This window comes from Rissa tridactyla, chromosome 21, assembly GCF_028500815.1.
Source record: "Rissa tridactyla isolate bRisTri1 chromosome 21, bRisTri1.patW.cur.20221130, whole genome shotgun sequence".
Classification (NCBI taxonomy): Eukaryota; Metazoa; Chordata; class Aves; order Charadriiformes; family Laridae; genus Rissa; species Rissa tridactyla.
In genome coordinates this window covers 3,438,822-3,453,316 of record NC_071486.1, presented here as the reverse complement: position 1 = coordinate 3,453,316, position 14,495 = coordinate 3,438,822, and the positions used below count along the sequence as shown (strand labels likewise).

Genomic DNA, 14,495 nt, shown 5'->3' with positions numbered 1-14,495 from the left:
GGGGCGTCCTGCGGAATGTTCTCGGCGAGTATCATAGAGAGGGCGGTCCTCCAGCCCGCCTAGAGAGGCGGGCGGCGGCCGCCATTTTGGCGTGGCGATAAGGCCGCGGTGGCGGAGCGGAGGAAGGGCTGGGGTAGCGGATGTGGGGAGCGCTGGCGAGGTTCTTCGCGGCTCAAGCCCCGGCTCGGTGGATCGTTCTTCGCGCCGTGCCCGCGGGTGTGGCCTGCTGAAGGGTTTCCTGAAGGGGCAGGGGTGGCTCGGAGGAGGATGGAAGGCCTGTGGGTGCTAGTTGTGTGGTGACCCTGGACTGGGGCCTCCTTGCATCTCTTGGGTTGGAGCTGTGGGGCTGCAGCTGGAAAGCTTGCAGCGCACTATTTGGAGTAACTAGCCTCTTCCTTTTCTGTTTTGAGGCGTGTCTTACTGTTTTTAGCTGTCCCATAGAGGAAGCAGGCTCAGTCTTGCATCTTCTGTCATACAAGCTTATTACCTAGTTTGAGGTTCCTAATAACTCTTGTTTTTCTCTCTGTTATCTTTTCAGCTGGAGGAGTCTTCACCATAGCCCATGTTACCATGGCCACCCACTTCTCCAAGGATCAGGAGGAGAGAGTGCGTAAAGACTGGGTTACCTGGGCTACTGCTTGATGTGTGTCTCTGTAAAGAGACCTTCATATTGCCCCTAGTAATGTGGCAGCTGGCTGTGCCGTGTAGCTTTTTGGAGCAAGGTGGCCAAAACTGCTAAATTTCTTGTGCTTTTATGTTAGTGATGCAGATACTGTACACCAGCACAGAGCTTATCTGCTTAATTGAGTGTCTGGGGATATCTGACACGAACACGCCGATAATGTGCTGAAGATGTGCACTAATCTAGTTGTGCTTTCTACTACATAATTTTAAGTGTTGATTTTCTAAAATTAACTGCTAAACTGGCATGCGTTACTCATAACTGACGTTATAGAAAGATAGTTGTCTGTATATTGGGTTAGTAATTCATGCCAATTCACTTGTGAACTGCATCTTGAACTCAGTCCCTTACACTCTTTGCTGTACAGGCTTGCCAGATTCCTGTTACCTGAGTATTGTCTGATCTGAGCCGGCACTCAGCTTACTTTTATTTATCCTTCTTTTTGTGGTGTTTTCCAGATCAAGTGTGTTAAGGGGGACCTTTTCTCATGTCCCCAGACGGATGCGTTGGCTCATTGCATCAGCGAGGACTGTCGCATGGGTGCAGGCATAGCTGTTCTTTTTAAGAAAAAGTTTGGAGGCGTACAAGAGCTGTTGGATCAACGTGAGTGAATCACGTGGGGTGGACATGCAGGAGCTGAAGGGAAAACCTTGATTTGCGGCAGTAAGGGTATTCCAAGCTACTTGGGGTGTAGGGGGAATTATGTAGTGGAATGTAACTGCTTTAAAAATACCTTCTTAATTTCTTCACTTTAGAAAAGAAGACTGGGGAGGTGGCAGTTCTCCAGAGAGAGGACCGCTATATTTACTACCTGGTAAGAGTGGGACATTACTCGGGCATTCTCCCGTAACTAAACTCTGTTAGATATGATGATGAGGGCTTTAATAGTTGTGGGGAGTTTTGAGTTTCTTCTAAATAAGAGGTGTGAGATGTATTACTCAAATTTTGCTACTTAAGGAGAGGCCACGCTCTCATGTATGTATATGTAACTTTAAATTCAAAGAACTAGCTGCTAAATTACACTATTTTAAGGTGTGAAATATAGTTCTTTTTCCAAATCATTTTCCCTTCATGGCAGCAAGTCTGGCTGTGGAGTGTGAATGTAGTGAAATGTGGTTGCTAAAAAGAAAATTTTGCAGGCACAACTGACCTTTCTACATTTACGCTTAGATAACGAAGAAGAAAGTTTCTCACAAACCGACATATGACAGTATGCGAAAGAGCTTAGAAGCCATGAAAGCTCACTGTCTAAACAATGGAGTTACTGACATTTCCATGCCTAGGTAAGAAAATTAGTTACTGCGGTGGAAATACTTGAATGTTTTTTGCATAGGAGGATGTTTGAGAGGTGATCCCCTGCCATGAAATAAGATTTCAAGTATCCACTTCTGTTCAACTGTGCAAATGAAATTTGCATTTCACAGTGTGTTTAAACGATAGCAAAACATACAGGCTTGGTTGTTTGCTTATTTTAACTGCATTATGTTGTTTTATGGTGAGCTGCATTAGTGCCATGTAAAACTGTAGCTGCTTGAGGGGCTAACCGTTCATAGCGTACCCCAGAAGAGGCCATTACAGCTGTTCTGATGTCTTATTTTCCAGGATTGGATGTGGACTTGACGGCCTGGATTGGAATAAAGTTTCAGCAATACTTGACCAAGTGTTTGAAGACACAGATATAAAGATCACAGTTTACAGTCTGTGAGCAAAAGAGTTTAAAGAGAGCTCCATTTCCCTCACTTTCAGGAGTGGAAACCTGTTAACTGATGAGGGGGGAAACTGCATGCTGAGCACATTCTTTGTCTGAGCGTAGCTCACTCTTGTGTTATCAGTGGCAGTGGCTTTTAATAACAAAAAAAAAAAAAGCTCCAGAGCAGCTAATTTGGGATGTTGTGTTCAGGGAGCCTGTGAAGAAGGCAGGGGTGTTGTGGTAACCCTCAGGGAGTTCCCAGTCTGTCTCAGCAAGCCGCCAGATGTCACTGGTCCTCCACGGAGCACCTGCCTGCACTACAGCCTCTACTTAGAGCTGACAGTTCCTGTGCAGAGTGAAACCGGAGCTGTCTGTTGCTTAGGTCTTTGTTGGTTTGTAGTTAACGGTTGATAATGATGAGCTGTGGAGCCCTGTCACTTTTTTGTTAGAGTTTTGCGATGGCATACAGTTTATTTACTCTGTTCGTTACAGGATTAAAAATCTAATTTCTACCTTCTGGCCACAAATAGAATTTTTTGTTATGAGATTGTACTCACTAAGAATCATGCTACCAACATTAAATAAATAGCTCTTCAGTACTCTGCTGTCAGATCAGAGCACTGTCCTTTTGAAAAGCCTGCCGATGTCTGTCTGTGTTGCGGCTGTGTTCTGGTGGGAAACTGGGGTTTGAAGGGGAATGCTGGAGGTGTGTAAAGACACCTTGTGGGTGCATTTTATATAATTGGTATAGTTTGCACAACTCACTTTTCTGAGAATCCACACATGAATAAGTGTTGTGCTGGAAAACATTATAGTATGGAGTTTAAGGTTTGTTTTTCACATTTCTTTTTTTACTGCATTTGTGGTTGAGCTGTTGCATGTAGGTTGGTGTTTGATGTCACCAATAATAGCAAAAGCAAATTAGTTCATCAGATCATTGGTAAACACTTGAGTTTTGAAAGCTTGGTTCCATTTCTGAAGAATTATCATACGCTCTGCATTTCCTTTATGTTTGGTGTCGTGTACCCCCCCCCCCCAATAACACATCTTTCTGATTTCTCTCATACTGAAGGCCCAGAAAAACACCAGACAGGTTGAATAAACCTAAGACGTAACAGTGGAGAAATTTGTTGCATAATATGGGATTCCTAATTGGTTTTCACTATGAATTGAATGGGTGGAGCGTTTTCTGTTCTTAGAGTTGTGGGTTAATCTATATTGTATGGTTTCTTTGCTGATGCAAATCTACAAATCCTGTTTGTGTCTTTAAGAGCTTCATATTATTACTCTCCATGTTTGTTGACCATCCTTTGTAAACTTGTTTTTGATGGATAATTCCTGTAACTAAATACACAAATAGAGGGGAAAAAAATAAACTCAGTAAGAGAAATAGGAACTTGAGTATTGAGCTGACCAAGAGTGGACATCGAGACTGCTCATTGATTTAGACCTTATGCCTATTTATATGTGTCTTTTAAATCTAGTGGCAAAGAGATGAAATCCACAGTGGCTCCACAAAGGTTGTCTTAATTGCAGCTTGCTTTTTCTGCCTTGAATATTTATGCCAGGATTTAGTGCAGTTGACTGAGGTAAGAGACGGGTGTAGTCAGAGGTTTGATGTGTGTGTATCTAGTGCCGTTCCAGTTTGTGACAGTGCAGGAGAAACCAAGGTGAAGAACTCATTGGAAGAATGAACCTTATCTGACTCCATTTTTTAGCTGATGAGGGTCCCTGTGACCCTTATTTGGTCTGTGCCTTGTTTTATATGGAAAGTGATATGCCCATACTCACTGTCTCCCACACTTTTGTGTACTCTTGAAATTTTTTTAGCATATAGTAATTCTCCTTTCTCATCGTGCTGCGCTTCCTCTATGAAATATTTCATATGTGGCTGTCCCAGGATGTCTCACTTGTCAGATTGAATTTAGGACCCCTTGCAAATAGAGAAGAAGGAATAAACAGTGCTCTGTGTTTTTGCAGTGACTTCCAATTTTATTTTACTTTTCTCAGTTTTATATCACAAACATCATTGAACAAGGGGAGAAGGTATTTGAAATCAAGTACTTGGCGTTCCATCGTAATTTAGAACAGACCAATTAGCCCTAATTTAAATCACAGCTCTGAATATTGAGGACAGAGGAAGAAAAACTTTTTTTTTATCTTAAATACCTTTCTTTTAAACTGTAATGAAGTATGTAGTTTCTAAATGTATTTATCTAATTGTCAGCTTTGTTCTAAGGTCTTGTAAAGCTTTCCCAGTCTTTCCTGTAGGTCCGCTGCAGTCCTTCTCACTCAAGGCTTTAACCACACTGTACCTTGCCTTCTCTTTTCCTATCAGCAGAGGCAACAGGGGTTTGTTTGGGGTGGGGAGGAAGGAATAAAATAAACCAAAACATTCCCAAACACCACAGATCTGTGTTGTATATGTATTTGTAGTCCATCAGGGCTGAGTCTTCCAGAAGTTGGTATTCCATCCTTCTGGAATCAAAGCTTTGGAAAGCAGGAGTATCCCAGATGTCCGAGTCTGTCGCATCTCTCTCCATAGATCTTTTCTGAATTGATCCTGGAGAAGAAAAAAAAGAGACATGTTAGAAGTTTGAAATGCTTTCATGTTTTATGGCTTAAATAGGTGACTCTTGGGTACCTCTTCAAAAAAAAAAAAAGGGGGGGGGGAATTCTGCATTGATAACTGATTTCCTTTACTGGTTGTTACTTCTTTTTTCTAAAGGGCTAGACTTTGTGAAGTAGAACCTTTTCTCTACGTTCCTCCACTGTTTCCACATGTCTCCTGACTATCGTGCATGTGGGGAACAATGAGATATTTTTGTACGTAGTGAGCCTAGTACCGTTTGACTCTTTATTTCTGGAGATGTTTACTCTGAAGAGATGGAAAAAAGCTCTGGATCTGTTAGGTGTCTGCTGTGGAGGAGGCCATTGTGGTGTTACTACCCTTGGAGGGGTAGGGCGCTACCTAGGATTATTTTCAATATTCAGGTACAGGCAAACCCAGCCAGGTACATGTGAGAGTATCAGGAAGTGAAATTGGCTCTGGGTTACACCTTTAACAACCTGAAAAAAAAGGAGGAGTCTATAATACTAATATGGGTAGATAGGTGACCAAGTGGAAACCCTCACTCACGTGAGCTTCAGTGCAAAATCTCAGCCAACTTTTCCTCATAATATTGGAAGTTCTCTTGAATGTCCTCCCATGGCACAAAAGCCTTTGCTTCTTCTCCTTCCTCCTGTTCCACAAAGTTCTGCCAGACATACTCAAAGTCTTGAGGCTTCATAATCCTCAGCTTGCAGCCAGCTGACTTCATTTTTTTCAGGGCAGCCTGCATTTCTGGCTCTTCCCACATGAAGAGGCGCCCTACCATGATTGTCAGCCGCAGGTTCTTATTCTTCTTTAGAGTCTCGGTTATCCGATCCGCACAGGTCACGCAGGGACTGGAGGAGACGTACCAGGTGATGTTGTAGCGGAGGCTTGATTCACACTTTGGTAAAATTGTGTTGAAGAAAGCCATTTCTGCATGGGCAGCCGCGTGCTCGTCTTCCAGGTAACCCCGAGAAGTCACTGACTCTTTGCCTTGGGTCTCGAGAACATAACACAGGAAGGTTTTGTTCCTGCCTGAGCTGTATTCCACGTTCCTGAACTGGAATTTGAAAAATATGGCTGGGAGGCGCTCCCTATAGAGAGTGGAGAGGAGAGAAGCATCTCAGAGGCAGACAATAAAGGGGGGTGTGTATATATATATATATATATATATGTATATACAGGGTTTAGTTCCTGTGTGTGATCTTGGACAAGTCGCTACATCTATGATGGCTGTATTTCTCCATGGATTAAAAGGAGATGCCTTTCAATAGGAGGATAAAAATACATTAAAAATTAGAAGATATTCCACTAGTTTTGCTGTGTGGTGAGGCTTCCAGGCCTGTTCTTGCTACCTAGTCTTTCTCACTTAATTTTAACAAACTTGTGCTGGGAAATTCTGGTATCTGCATTGAGGTACTTGAAGAGCAGCTTGCTTCTGAAATGTGTTTCTTGAGACTGATATTTACTGTTGGTAAGCAAGGACAGCAATTGGCATTTTCCCAGTCTTAATTCACCCATAGACTGAACTGTTACACTGTTTTCTAGGCCACTAACATAGTTCTTTCAGGGTGGTCTTGCGATCTGTTGTCCTAAATTGTTAGGATGGTAACTCTGGCGTTGCTCAGTAATGTTTTACCCCCAGTGCTGTTGCAGTCTGGATTTCCTCTGAGTAGAGGCAAGCGGGACTGACTAGTTGCAGTTCTAACGTGTTCTAGTTTTACTCTTCCAGTATCAGTTGAATACTAATATTCGGTAGGATTAGGTTGTGACTTTGGTTTAATAAAATATCTGAGATCAAATCTAACTTTGCTGTGAAAAAGTGTATTCCCCACTGAAACGTGATAGCTGTCTTGTGGATACTACTGATAAACTTCAGATTTTTATTTTTTTTAAATTTGTTGTGCACCTCTTCCATTCTGAGTTTCTAAATGAGCATAACCCAAAGTGAATCATCGCAGTGAGTAATGTGTTTGCAGCCCTCTCTCCCCCAAACAAGGCAGTCCCTTGTTATTTAGGGAAGTTAAAATGAGTCCCTTAAAACACGGTGTATAGCTTTTATGTATTGCTGATTGAAGAGGTGAAAAAGGAAAGCTGCGTTGTCTCATAGTGCCTGTTCCTTTCTAATGGAGTACCCGGCTTTCCTGATGGCTCCCAGTAGCGCCTACTGTGGAGCACATGCATCAGTGCAAGAACTGCTACTTGAAGGGTGTTAGGTGGAAAGATGGAAAAGATATTGCTGACAACATGCCTTGTCGCCTGCTAAATGCTACAAAGGATGTGAGTGAAGACTGTGCAGAGTAGCCCAAGTGAAATAATGAAAAGTAGTAACACAACGTTTCATTTATCACACGCCAGTAATCTTCTGGCATGTTGTACTCCTCTCATCTGAGCTTTAGGTGGACCTATAACCTTGATATTCCCAGTGAGGCAATACTGAATCTTTGTAAAACAGTAAGTGTCTTATTCATCCCTGTCTCATCTATAGTCAGATTATAATGTCAGGCCCCTCCAGGGGGTACACTGAGCAAAGGTCAGGAGAGATTCTCAGACTCTTGGAAATTTTAATTGGGGAGAGCAACGAGGCTGCAGGAGTAAGTGGCGAAGCGTCGTGCTGCTGAGAGGGAAGAACAATTTGTGATGCAGCATCTCACAGGATGTCTCCAGGGAGAGCGGAAGCGAGTGGTATGGAAAAGAGTGAAGAGAATCAAAATCAGGATGTTACGCTGGCTTAGTAATGTGGGAAGGACGAGCGGATGTGCTGTCACTTCGCTGTCAGTGGGAAGTGCCGGTGTGGGCCACTGAAAATGTGGGATGGTTGCAGGTCAGGAGTAAGGGCTGTTTGTGAAGAGTTGGATCCGATGCCTTTTAAAATTAGTGGGTGTCTTCCCATAGAGTGTTATGGATAGGGCTTTGCTAGAACTGCATGAAGAGCCCCAAATAGCACGATATTCTGTGCCAGTGAGAGGGATTGAAACAGGAACGTCTGAGCAGAAAGACCAGGGAGCAGGCACTTAAGAGCTCTGTACATAATACCTGGCTGCAAATATTACATTACGTACTGTAAGCAAATGGCTTTTTGCTTAGAAAAGAATTGGAAATAGCGTGCTGTCTAAATACGTAACTCAGAGTAAATGATAGCTGTTGTCAAGCTTCTTTGGTGTTATTTTAGAAGTCGAAATACAATTTTCCATAAATGTTTAATTCCACTCACAAAGCTTCAGAAGTTTCTCTTCAGTATGTGCATATTCCATACTTCTCTTAACGCAGCCAGGAATTTTCTTGCTGCCAAAGGCCTGTGGCATTTTTGGCTTTTGAGAAAGTTAAAACGTAAGAGAGCACCCTCTCCGTTTAATTTTTTATGATACTACAGTAGTATCTAGAGTCCGTTTGGTCCTGCTACACAGATTCGCAGTAAAAGGCCTGGAGTTATAGTTCCCACTTCTGTTTTGGATTCCCCAACAGTGTGATTTTACAGATGAACAACTTCACTTGGAATATCAGTGTACTGTACCAGCCAAATGGTGTGAGAGCTGATGCCGTTAGGTTGGCGCAGTTGTATTTTGTACTGTGAGAGGAAGATCATTACTCTTCCAAATGCAACAGGATGTGCAAGTCAAAACAGTTTTGTTCATAAAATTGCATCTACACTGGGAATATCTACTGTTGCTGTCAGTCAGGGACCACCGTAATTCTCTTCACGTATCATTGATTTGTGACAGTGGAAGTACAGAGTACAAGTTTGGCTTTAGAAATGGTATAGAAGCAGGTTTTCGGCTGCTTCTTAAACAGTATAATTAAACCCTTACATTGTTCAATTCTGCTTAGATGAGATCTGTGCAAGACAGGATTTAAACAATAGAAAAGCCTGTTTGGGAGCTTTCCATGATATTACTGTTTTAGCTGGCAGTGTATTAATGAGGGATGAGGAGCAGTAGTGTGGATACAGATTTTTATTTTGATTAAGGAGCGAATAAATCATGCTGCTTTGGTATGATTTAGTGCATGGTTCTCTGGTTCCCAAGCCTAGATAAGAGAAGCTTGCACAACTTCTAAGCTACCCAGAAAGACCACATTAACATCCTTTTTTTGGCGTTTTGACCTCCCTTATGTTAGATGACCCAAAGTTACCTGTTAGAGTGAGTCTCAGTTTCTTTAAGCCGAATTGCAAGACTTTCACTGATTTTATTAAAGAGCGTTACCAGTCTCTAATTTAGCACAGCGCCTCTTATTCCCCAAACTCCTTTCTCTTGCTCTTTGAGGCACCCCCACCCCCCCATCCTTCTGAGAATAGCGTTTTTCCTGCTTTATATCCTAGGTAATGAATGATTCTTTGGTTAATGACTTAATGATTCTTTAATTAATGATTTCTTTAAAGTCCAGCTATGTTGGGTCTGACATAAGCCGCCCATTGCCTTGTTTCAGAGCTAAGCTTGTAAGGCTGCAATAAGTTGTTTTAAAATAACATCATCATGTATTTAAGCGTAGCACACCAGAGTCACATGGAAGCTCATTCCTGATTTACATCTCTTGACCGCAAGGCGGTTACATCAGTGATGAGATGGGGTCTGCGTGTTTCGGTGAGCTGCAGTGATCTGTTCCAGGATGTATTGACTCAGAGGTGTATTTAGTCAGGCCTTCTAGACGGATCTTATTGCTTTCATCTCGGCCTCTGTCTAAGATTATCTGGGATGTTCACCTAAATCTGCCCTCCTAGCAACATGGAATGTGCATCAACTTAATTAATAAGTTTCCGATAAAGAATATAAACAAAGCTAAGGGCATTTTCCCAGTCTGTAAGCAGTTGGCTGACAGCTTGGAAAATTTGCTGATCGTGGATACGTAAGGCAACCAATGAGCTGTGTGTGCTCATTAGCGAGAATCTGCTTAATCCCGGGTAAACCAGAGCAGGGGGGACATTTCAGCACAAGCGTGGACTGTAAACTTTTGTCCTGACAGGGTTTAGCTGAGCCCTCGCTATGTGACTCTTGCAGGCAGCGGGGATTTGGGCAAGGCAGCCCCTGTCCTGGGAGTAACTGGAAAACCCCGCAGCAAGTGATTCAGCAGTGAAAGAATGGGCAAGAAGAAACCACGTGTTCTGTAAGACTGCATACGTATTTAAACGTCGTATGCTGTGTAACCTCACCTGTGAGTTATAGCATCTGGGCAGATGACCCTCATAACTTATTGCAAAGGGAAGTATCATGATTGTATTGCTTATTTGGGTGGATTAAAACTCTTTGCAAACAATTGATCATCAAAATACATCCCTGAAATCGCTGTGTCAGCTTCTACAAGCTAAGCCAAGTTCTTTGGAAACTCAAGTCTATGTTTGAGCAGGCTGTTTCTCTGTAAGTGACCAATTCTTGGCAATCCTGTTTATCCATGTTCCAATGACACGTGGTGTACAAATGTTAATATTATGTCTATTTTACCCATATTTATTTTTTTTTTGTTCCAACATCAGGGAATGATAATGCTAACAAAACATAGGAGATGTGAGTTCCATTCTCCTATTTTCTTACACTGGGAGCTGTACTGCTATAAATGTTAAACATAAAAATCATGTCGTCTTGCACATGACTTTGCAATCTCTTAAATTATACAAATATCAGATATTTCAGTGACTAGGCTAATTGCTTTTCTGCTTTTGTTTTTTCTTGCGATTAGTGACATTCTCTTACCATTTCCCTCTCCAGTAAAGCCATCGTATTCAGTGTAAGACTTGGAGGTAAGTTTTATGTACGTGGGAAGTTCTTTTAAAAATTTTTACAGGCCCTGAACTGTCACAATGCTCTGAATAATCACCTGCTCCAACACTAGGCTGCAGGTGGTCACACAGCTCACTTGTGGTGTATGGAAGGTAGAAGTTGAAATCTTCATTCTCCTACTTCTCTGAAGATCACCATTAAATGGTGATCTTTAGGGATTTTCTAAATGCCTCAAACCTAATTTAGCGAGGCGTTTGCCCTGGGTAGCAAAGTGTTTTTCATCTCTTGGATCATATTAAGATGAAAAAGGTTGAAATTTTGAGGCAGAAACCTCACTCTGTAAGAATGGTACCGGACGGAACAGAAGATGTGCTTTTAGGCTTGCTGAGCTAAGGTGGGCTGGAGGAACACAGCCGCCCAGCGTGACCCCGGCACTCCTGCGTGCTGGGTAGGGGAAGAGAATGAGAACTTCTACGGAGAGAATGAAAACGTGGGATTATCTCAAGCATACTCTAAACTAGTAGGACGTATTCTTTAGATTTAAATATCTGTTCAATGACGATTATACTATGCTCTTCGGTTATTTGAGCCAATAAAACAGTGTCCTTTTGCTTGTTCTTTGAAAACTCTTCACAAATAAACACGTTCCTGCTGGGCTCATTGGTTACAGAAAGCCCGTATTGATCAACTGCAAGAGGAACCAAGGATTTATCGCTGCTAGAAGGAGCCTCATTTACACCCTGAGGAAAGTGTAAATAAATGTGTCTACTTAAATGTCATGAAATGTACACAGATGGGGCTTATATTTATCCAGGACTGTGTTGAGCCAAATGTTGACAAAAAGGGGGTTAATATTCTTAAACAGAGTGATTAGGTTCTCAGTATTTTTCTGGTAAGCCAGACTCCTTAGAGCTATAAGCAACAGCTTGAAAACTTGGCTGTGGGTCATAGATGCCCCTAATCCAAGGGCTAAAACTGAAATGCAGTGTAATTGAATGTAAGTGCTTCCACAGTTGCGGTTACGGGGTTTCTCATAATTCACATAACTGGCTTCATTGGCTGAAAATTTGTGTATAGTTAGAAAAATCCAGCGGTCATACCAGGCCGAGGCGCAGTCTAAACTCACAGCGTATTTCTTAAAATGAAAGTAAAAATGGCTGGATATTTCTGTACCTCTTTCAGGCTCCTTTAGCATTTCTGCTTTACTTCCTTAGTCTCACCTTTAATAGCCAGGATATTAGTAATAAACTAATAATGAGAGGAGACTTGGGCGTGATTTCTACAGGAATTCACCAGATATTTATAAGCACTTTCCAAATAGTATGGTGATGAGGACGGTACAAATACATACCGACAGCTCCGTGAGCCCTCACCGAATGTCTGAGTACTTTCATTTCAGAAACTTAAACCCCCTGTCTTGCTTGGTATCAGGGTAGAGAATGTGAGACTCAGCTGGTACCAGCTTAACACACGTAGATGCCATAGCGCAGAGTTTAACTCATCCCTAGAAAAGTGTTACCCGCTTCCAGCTCTAACTGCTCCGTGGTTCTGAGACATGTGCTCGCGGAGAGGGGTAACAATAGGGAAACTAAACCCCACGAGGCCGAGGAGCGAGCCGTGCTGCTGGAACTGCACGCCTTAGAGCTCATCCAGTGAAAACATCACGCAGCTCACCCGCGGTGTACGGGGGGGAAGGTAAAATGTGCAATCTTTACTCTCCTGCTTCGCTGAAGATCATAATTAAACGGTGATCTTTGGGGATTTTCTCAACGCCTCAAACCTCATCCCTCGCGTTCTTCCTGCCGCCTTTCCAGAGTGGAAAGTTCTGTCAAATTCTGCAACACCCTTGTCATTTCAACAAATAATTTAATTGCAGGATGACAGTAAGAAAGTATTTTTCATCCATGATTAGCACACCAGTTCCTATCCAGGTCACTGGGGTTAGCAAGGTTTGAGGATGCTGTCTAATTCCTTAGGATTTCTAAGTGCAAGGTGAGCGTTCTAAGGCTGAAAAATCTCATTTCCTCACTGAGATTCATTTTAGTACATGTCTCAAGTGTCTAGAAGTTGTCCCCATGTGTGTCGTTAATCCAACGGCTTAGATAAACAATTTTTGGTGTCTTAGCTCCGTTCGTAGCAGAGGGTTGTGCTTTCCTTAAGTCACTGCTCTAGCAGAGGTGTGTTACTGCTGTGATTGCGTTCGACAGAGACCAAAGGCTGTGAGCAGCCCCACCCCACAAGGGATTTGTCAGAGCAGACACACTTTAAGAAGAAAATGTGTTTGTTTTTTTTCCACCCTTGTGCAGGAATGTGACCCAATTGTGTGAGATCAGACATAGGTGCTGTCCGGCCTCATGCGTTGTTTTCAGAAATTCCAGCCAATTTTTTTTTCCACTTTTTTTTTTTTTTTTTTTTAAAAATCTTTCTTACCAGTGACCACGTCACAGGCAGAAGGGTTCCAAGTGGGATTTTAGAGTCTGGCCTGCGCTTTACATTCAAGCAGCTGGAAGAAATCATGGTTTTGGTTTACGCGCCGGGAACGCTGCCTTGGTGACCAGAGGGAAGAGTGACACAGGGCATCTTGCTACTACCGCAATGAGCGTTTTGAAATGCTTAGAGATAGCAGATTGTAGAGGTTTGGTTTTTTTTCTAGTTGCAGCTGTCAGTTATGCCTGGCAGAGTTCAGCTTCCTCGTAGATCTCTGTTGTATCTGCCTTTTCCAAAGGCCAGGCTCACTGGAGCAAAAGGAGCTGCTTGCTGCTTTGCTGTCTTGAAAACTGCCTATTGTTTTGGTGCCTTTCTGCGAGTTGGGCTTTTTTCAAAGTCTGTTTCCAGCTGTGGGCGTGGAGCCCTTGAAAATGTGGACTTTTAGCTCTCTCGAAAAAAAACTATCCCTTAGGTCTATAAAGCAAATCAGCCGTAGCAGGGGTATTTTTCCTAACCCACAGATAGAGAAACTTTCAGACAAGAGCCATTGATCGCACCGAGAAATCGATATTCAGTGCTCATCAAGGGCCGATACCTTCCCTCCCGGTATCATCAGGCAAGTGATCCATGGCAGTCGGTGGGACTACTTCGCTGCAAGGGAATCAGTCAAGGCTATAGAAACAGACCTTCTTCTATAAAACAAACAGCTTTGCCGGCCTGCCTGCTGTGAAACCGTCCTCTGTAAAACTCGCCAGAACTTAACAAAATCCCACAGTAATGCAAGCCATACTTACATTGTTTAGGAGTACTCAGAAGTGCACTGGCTGAAGATGCTGGCTTTAATTACCCAACGTAAGAGCTAAGACAGAGACCTTTGAGCATCCCCACTTCACACTCTCGCACCCGCGTGTTTATATCTAAACCTCTTACCCGGTCACAATTTCAAACGGTGGCAGGTCTTCCCGCTTCAACTTCTTCTTCTTTTTTTCCTCGCCCTCTTCTGCGTTCTCAGGTTCACCGTTCTGGGTGTTGCTGGGCTCCTCCTGCTTTTCTGCCATCTTCTCGGGTACAGGGGTATTAAGTTATGGCCGCTGGGAAAAAGAAAGAGCAATTTCTGAGAGCTCTAAGGGAGAGGAGGCAGAAGCGGGAGGAGGGAAAAAGAGCTGGGAGTTCCTGCGCTAGGCACAGTTGTCAGGAGCTAAATATGGAACAAAGCAGCAAGGATAGAGACTGGATGGGGTAGGATTGACCCAGGGCTCTCAGATGTCGCCTCCTTCCCTTCCTTTCTCTAGGTCTTTTTAACAATCCCTCTTGCTCCCCTTTTAATTTAAAATTAAGTGACGACTTCGCTGTGGGCGGGTTAAGCGATGGATGGAAAATCCTGGAAGCATA

General features: G+C 43.0%; 2 protein-coding genes across 5 annotated transcripts; one reads left to right on the top strand and one right to left on the bottom strand.

Moving 5' to 3' along the window:
* Positions 1–55: 55 nt before the first annotated feature.
* OARD1 (O-acyl-ADP-ribose deacylase 1) lies at positions 56–3,007 on the top strand. 4 transcript variants are annotated; one of them, XM_054181220.1, is made up of 6 exons: positions 56–216; positions 539–606; positions 1,141–1,285; positions 1,438–1,496; positions 1,853–1,965; positions 2,285–3,007. In XM_054181220.1, the coding sequence occupies exons 1-6, from the start codon at positions 141–143 to the stop codon at positions 2,385–2,387; spliced, it is 564 nt and encodes a 187-aa protein (XP_054037195.1). In that variant the 5' UTR covers positions 56–140; the 3' UTR covers positions 2,388–3,007. The 4 variants fall into 4 exon arrangements, with proteins under 4 accessions (XP_054037195.1, XP_054037198.1, XP_054037196.1 ...); XM_054181223.1 differs by having other exon boundaries at positions 65–278; XM_054181221.1 differs by having other exon boundaries at positions 137–380.
* Positions 3,008–4,343: 1,336 nt separating this feature from the next.
* On the bottom strand, positions 4,344–14,419 carry APOBEC2 (apolipoprotein B mRNA editing enzyme catalytic subunit 2). Its single transcript, XM_054181219.1, has 3 exons — positions 14,034–14,419; positions 5,512–6,059; positions 4,344–4,935 (listed from the first exon to the last, which is right to left on the bottom strand). Exons 1-2 carry the CDS (start codon positions 14,159–14,161, stop codon positions 5,519–5,521), a joined length of 669 nt encoding a protein of 222 aa, XP_054037194.1. The 5' UTR covers positions 14,162–14,419; the 3' UTR covers positions 4,344–4,935; positions 5,512–5,518.
* Between the last annotated feature and the right edge of the window lie 76 nt (positions 14,420–14,495).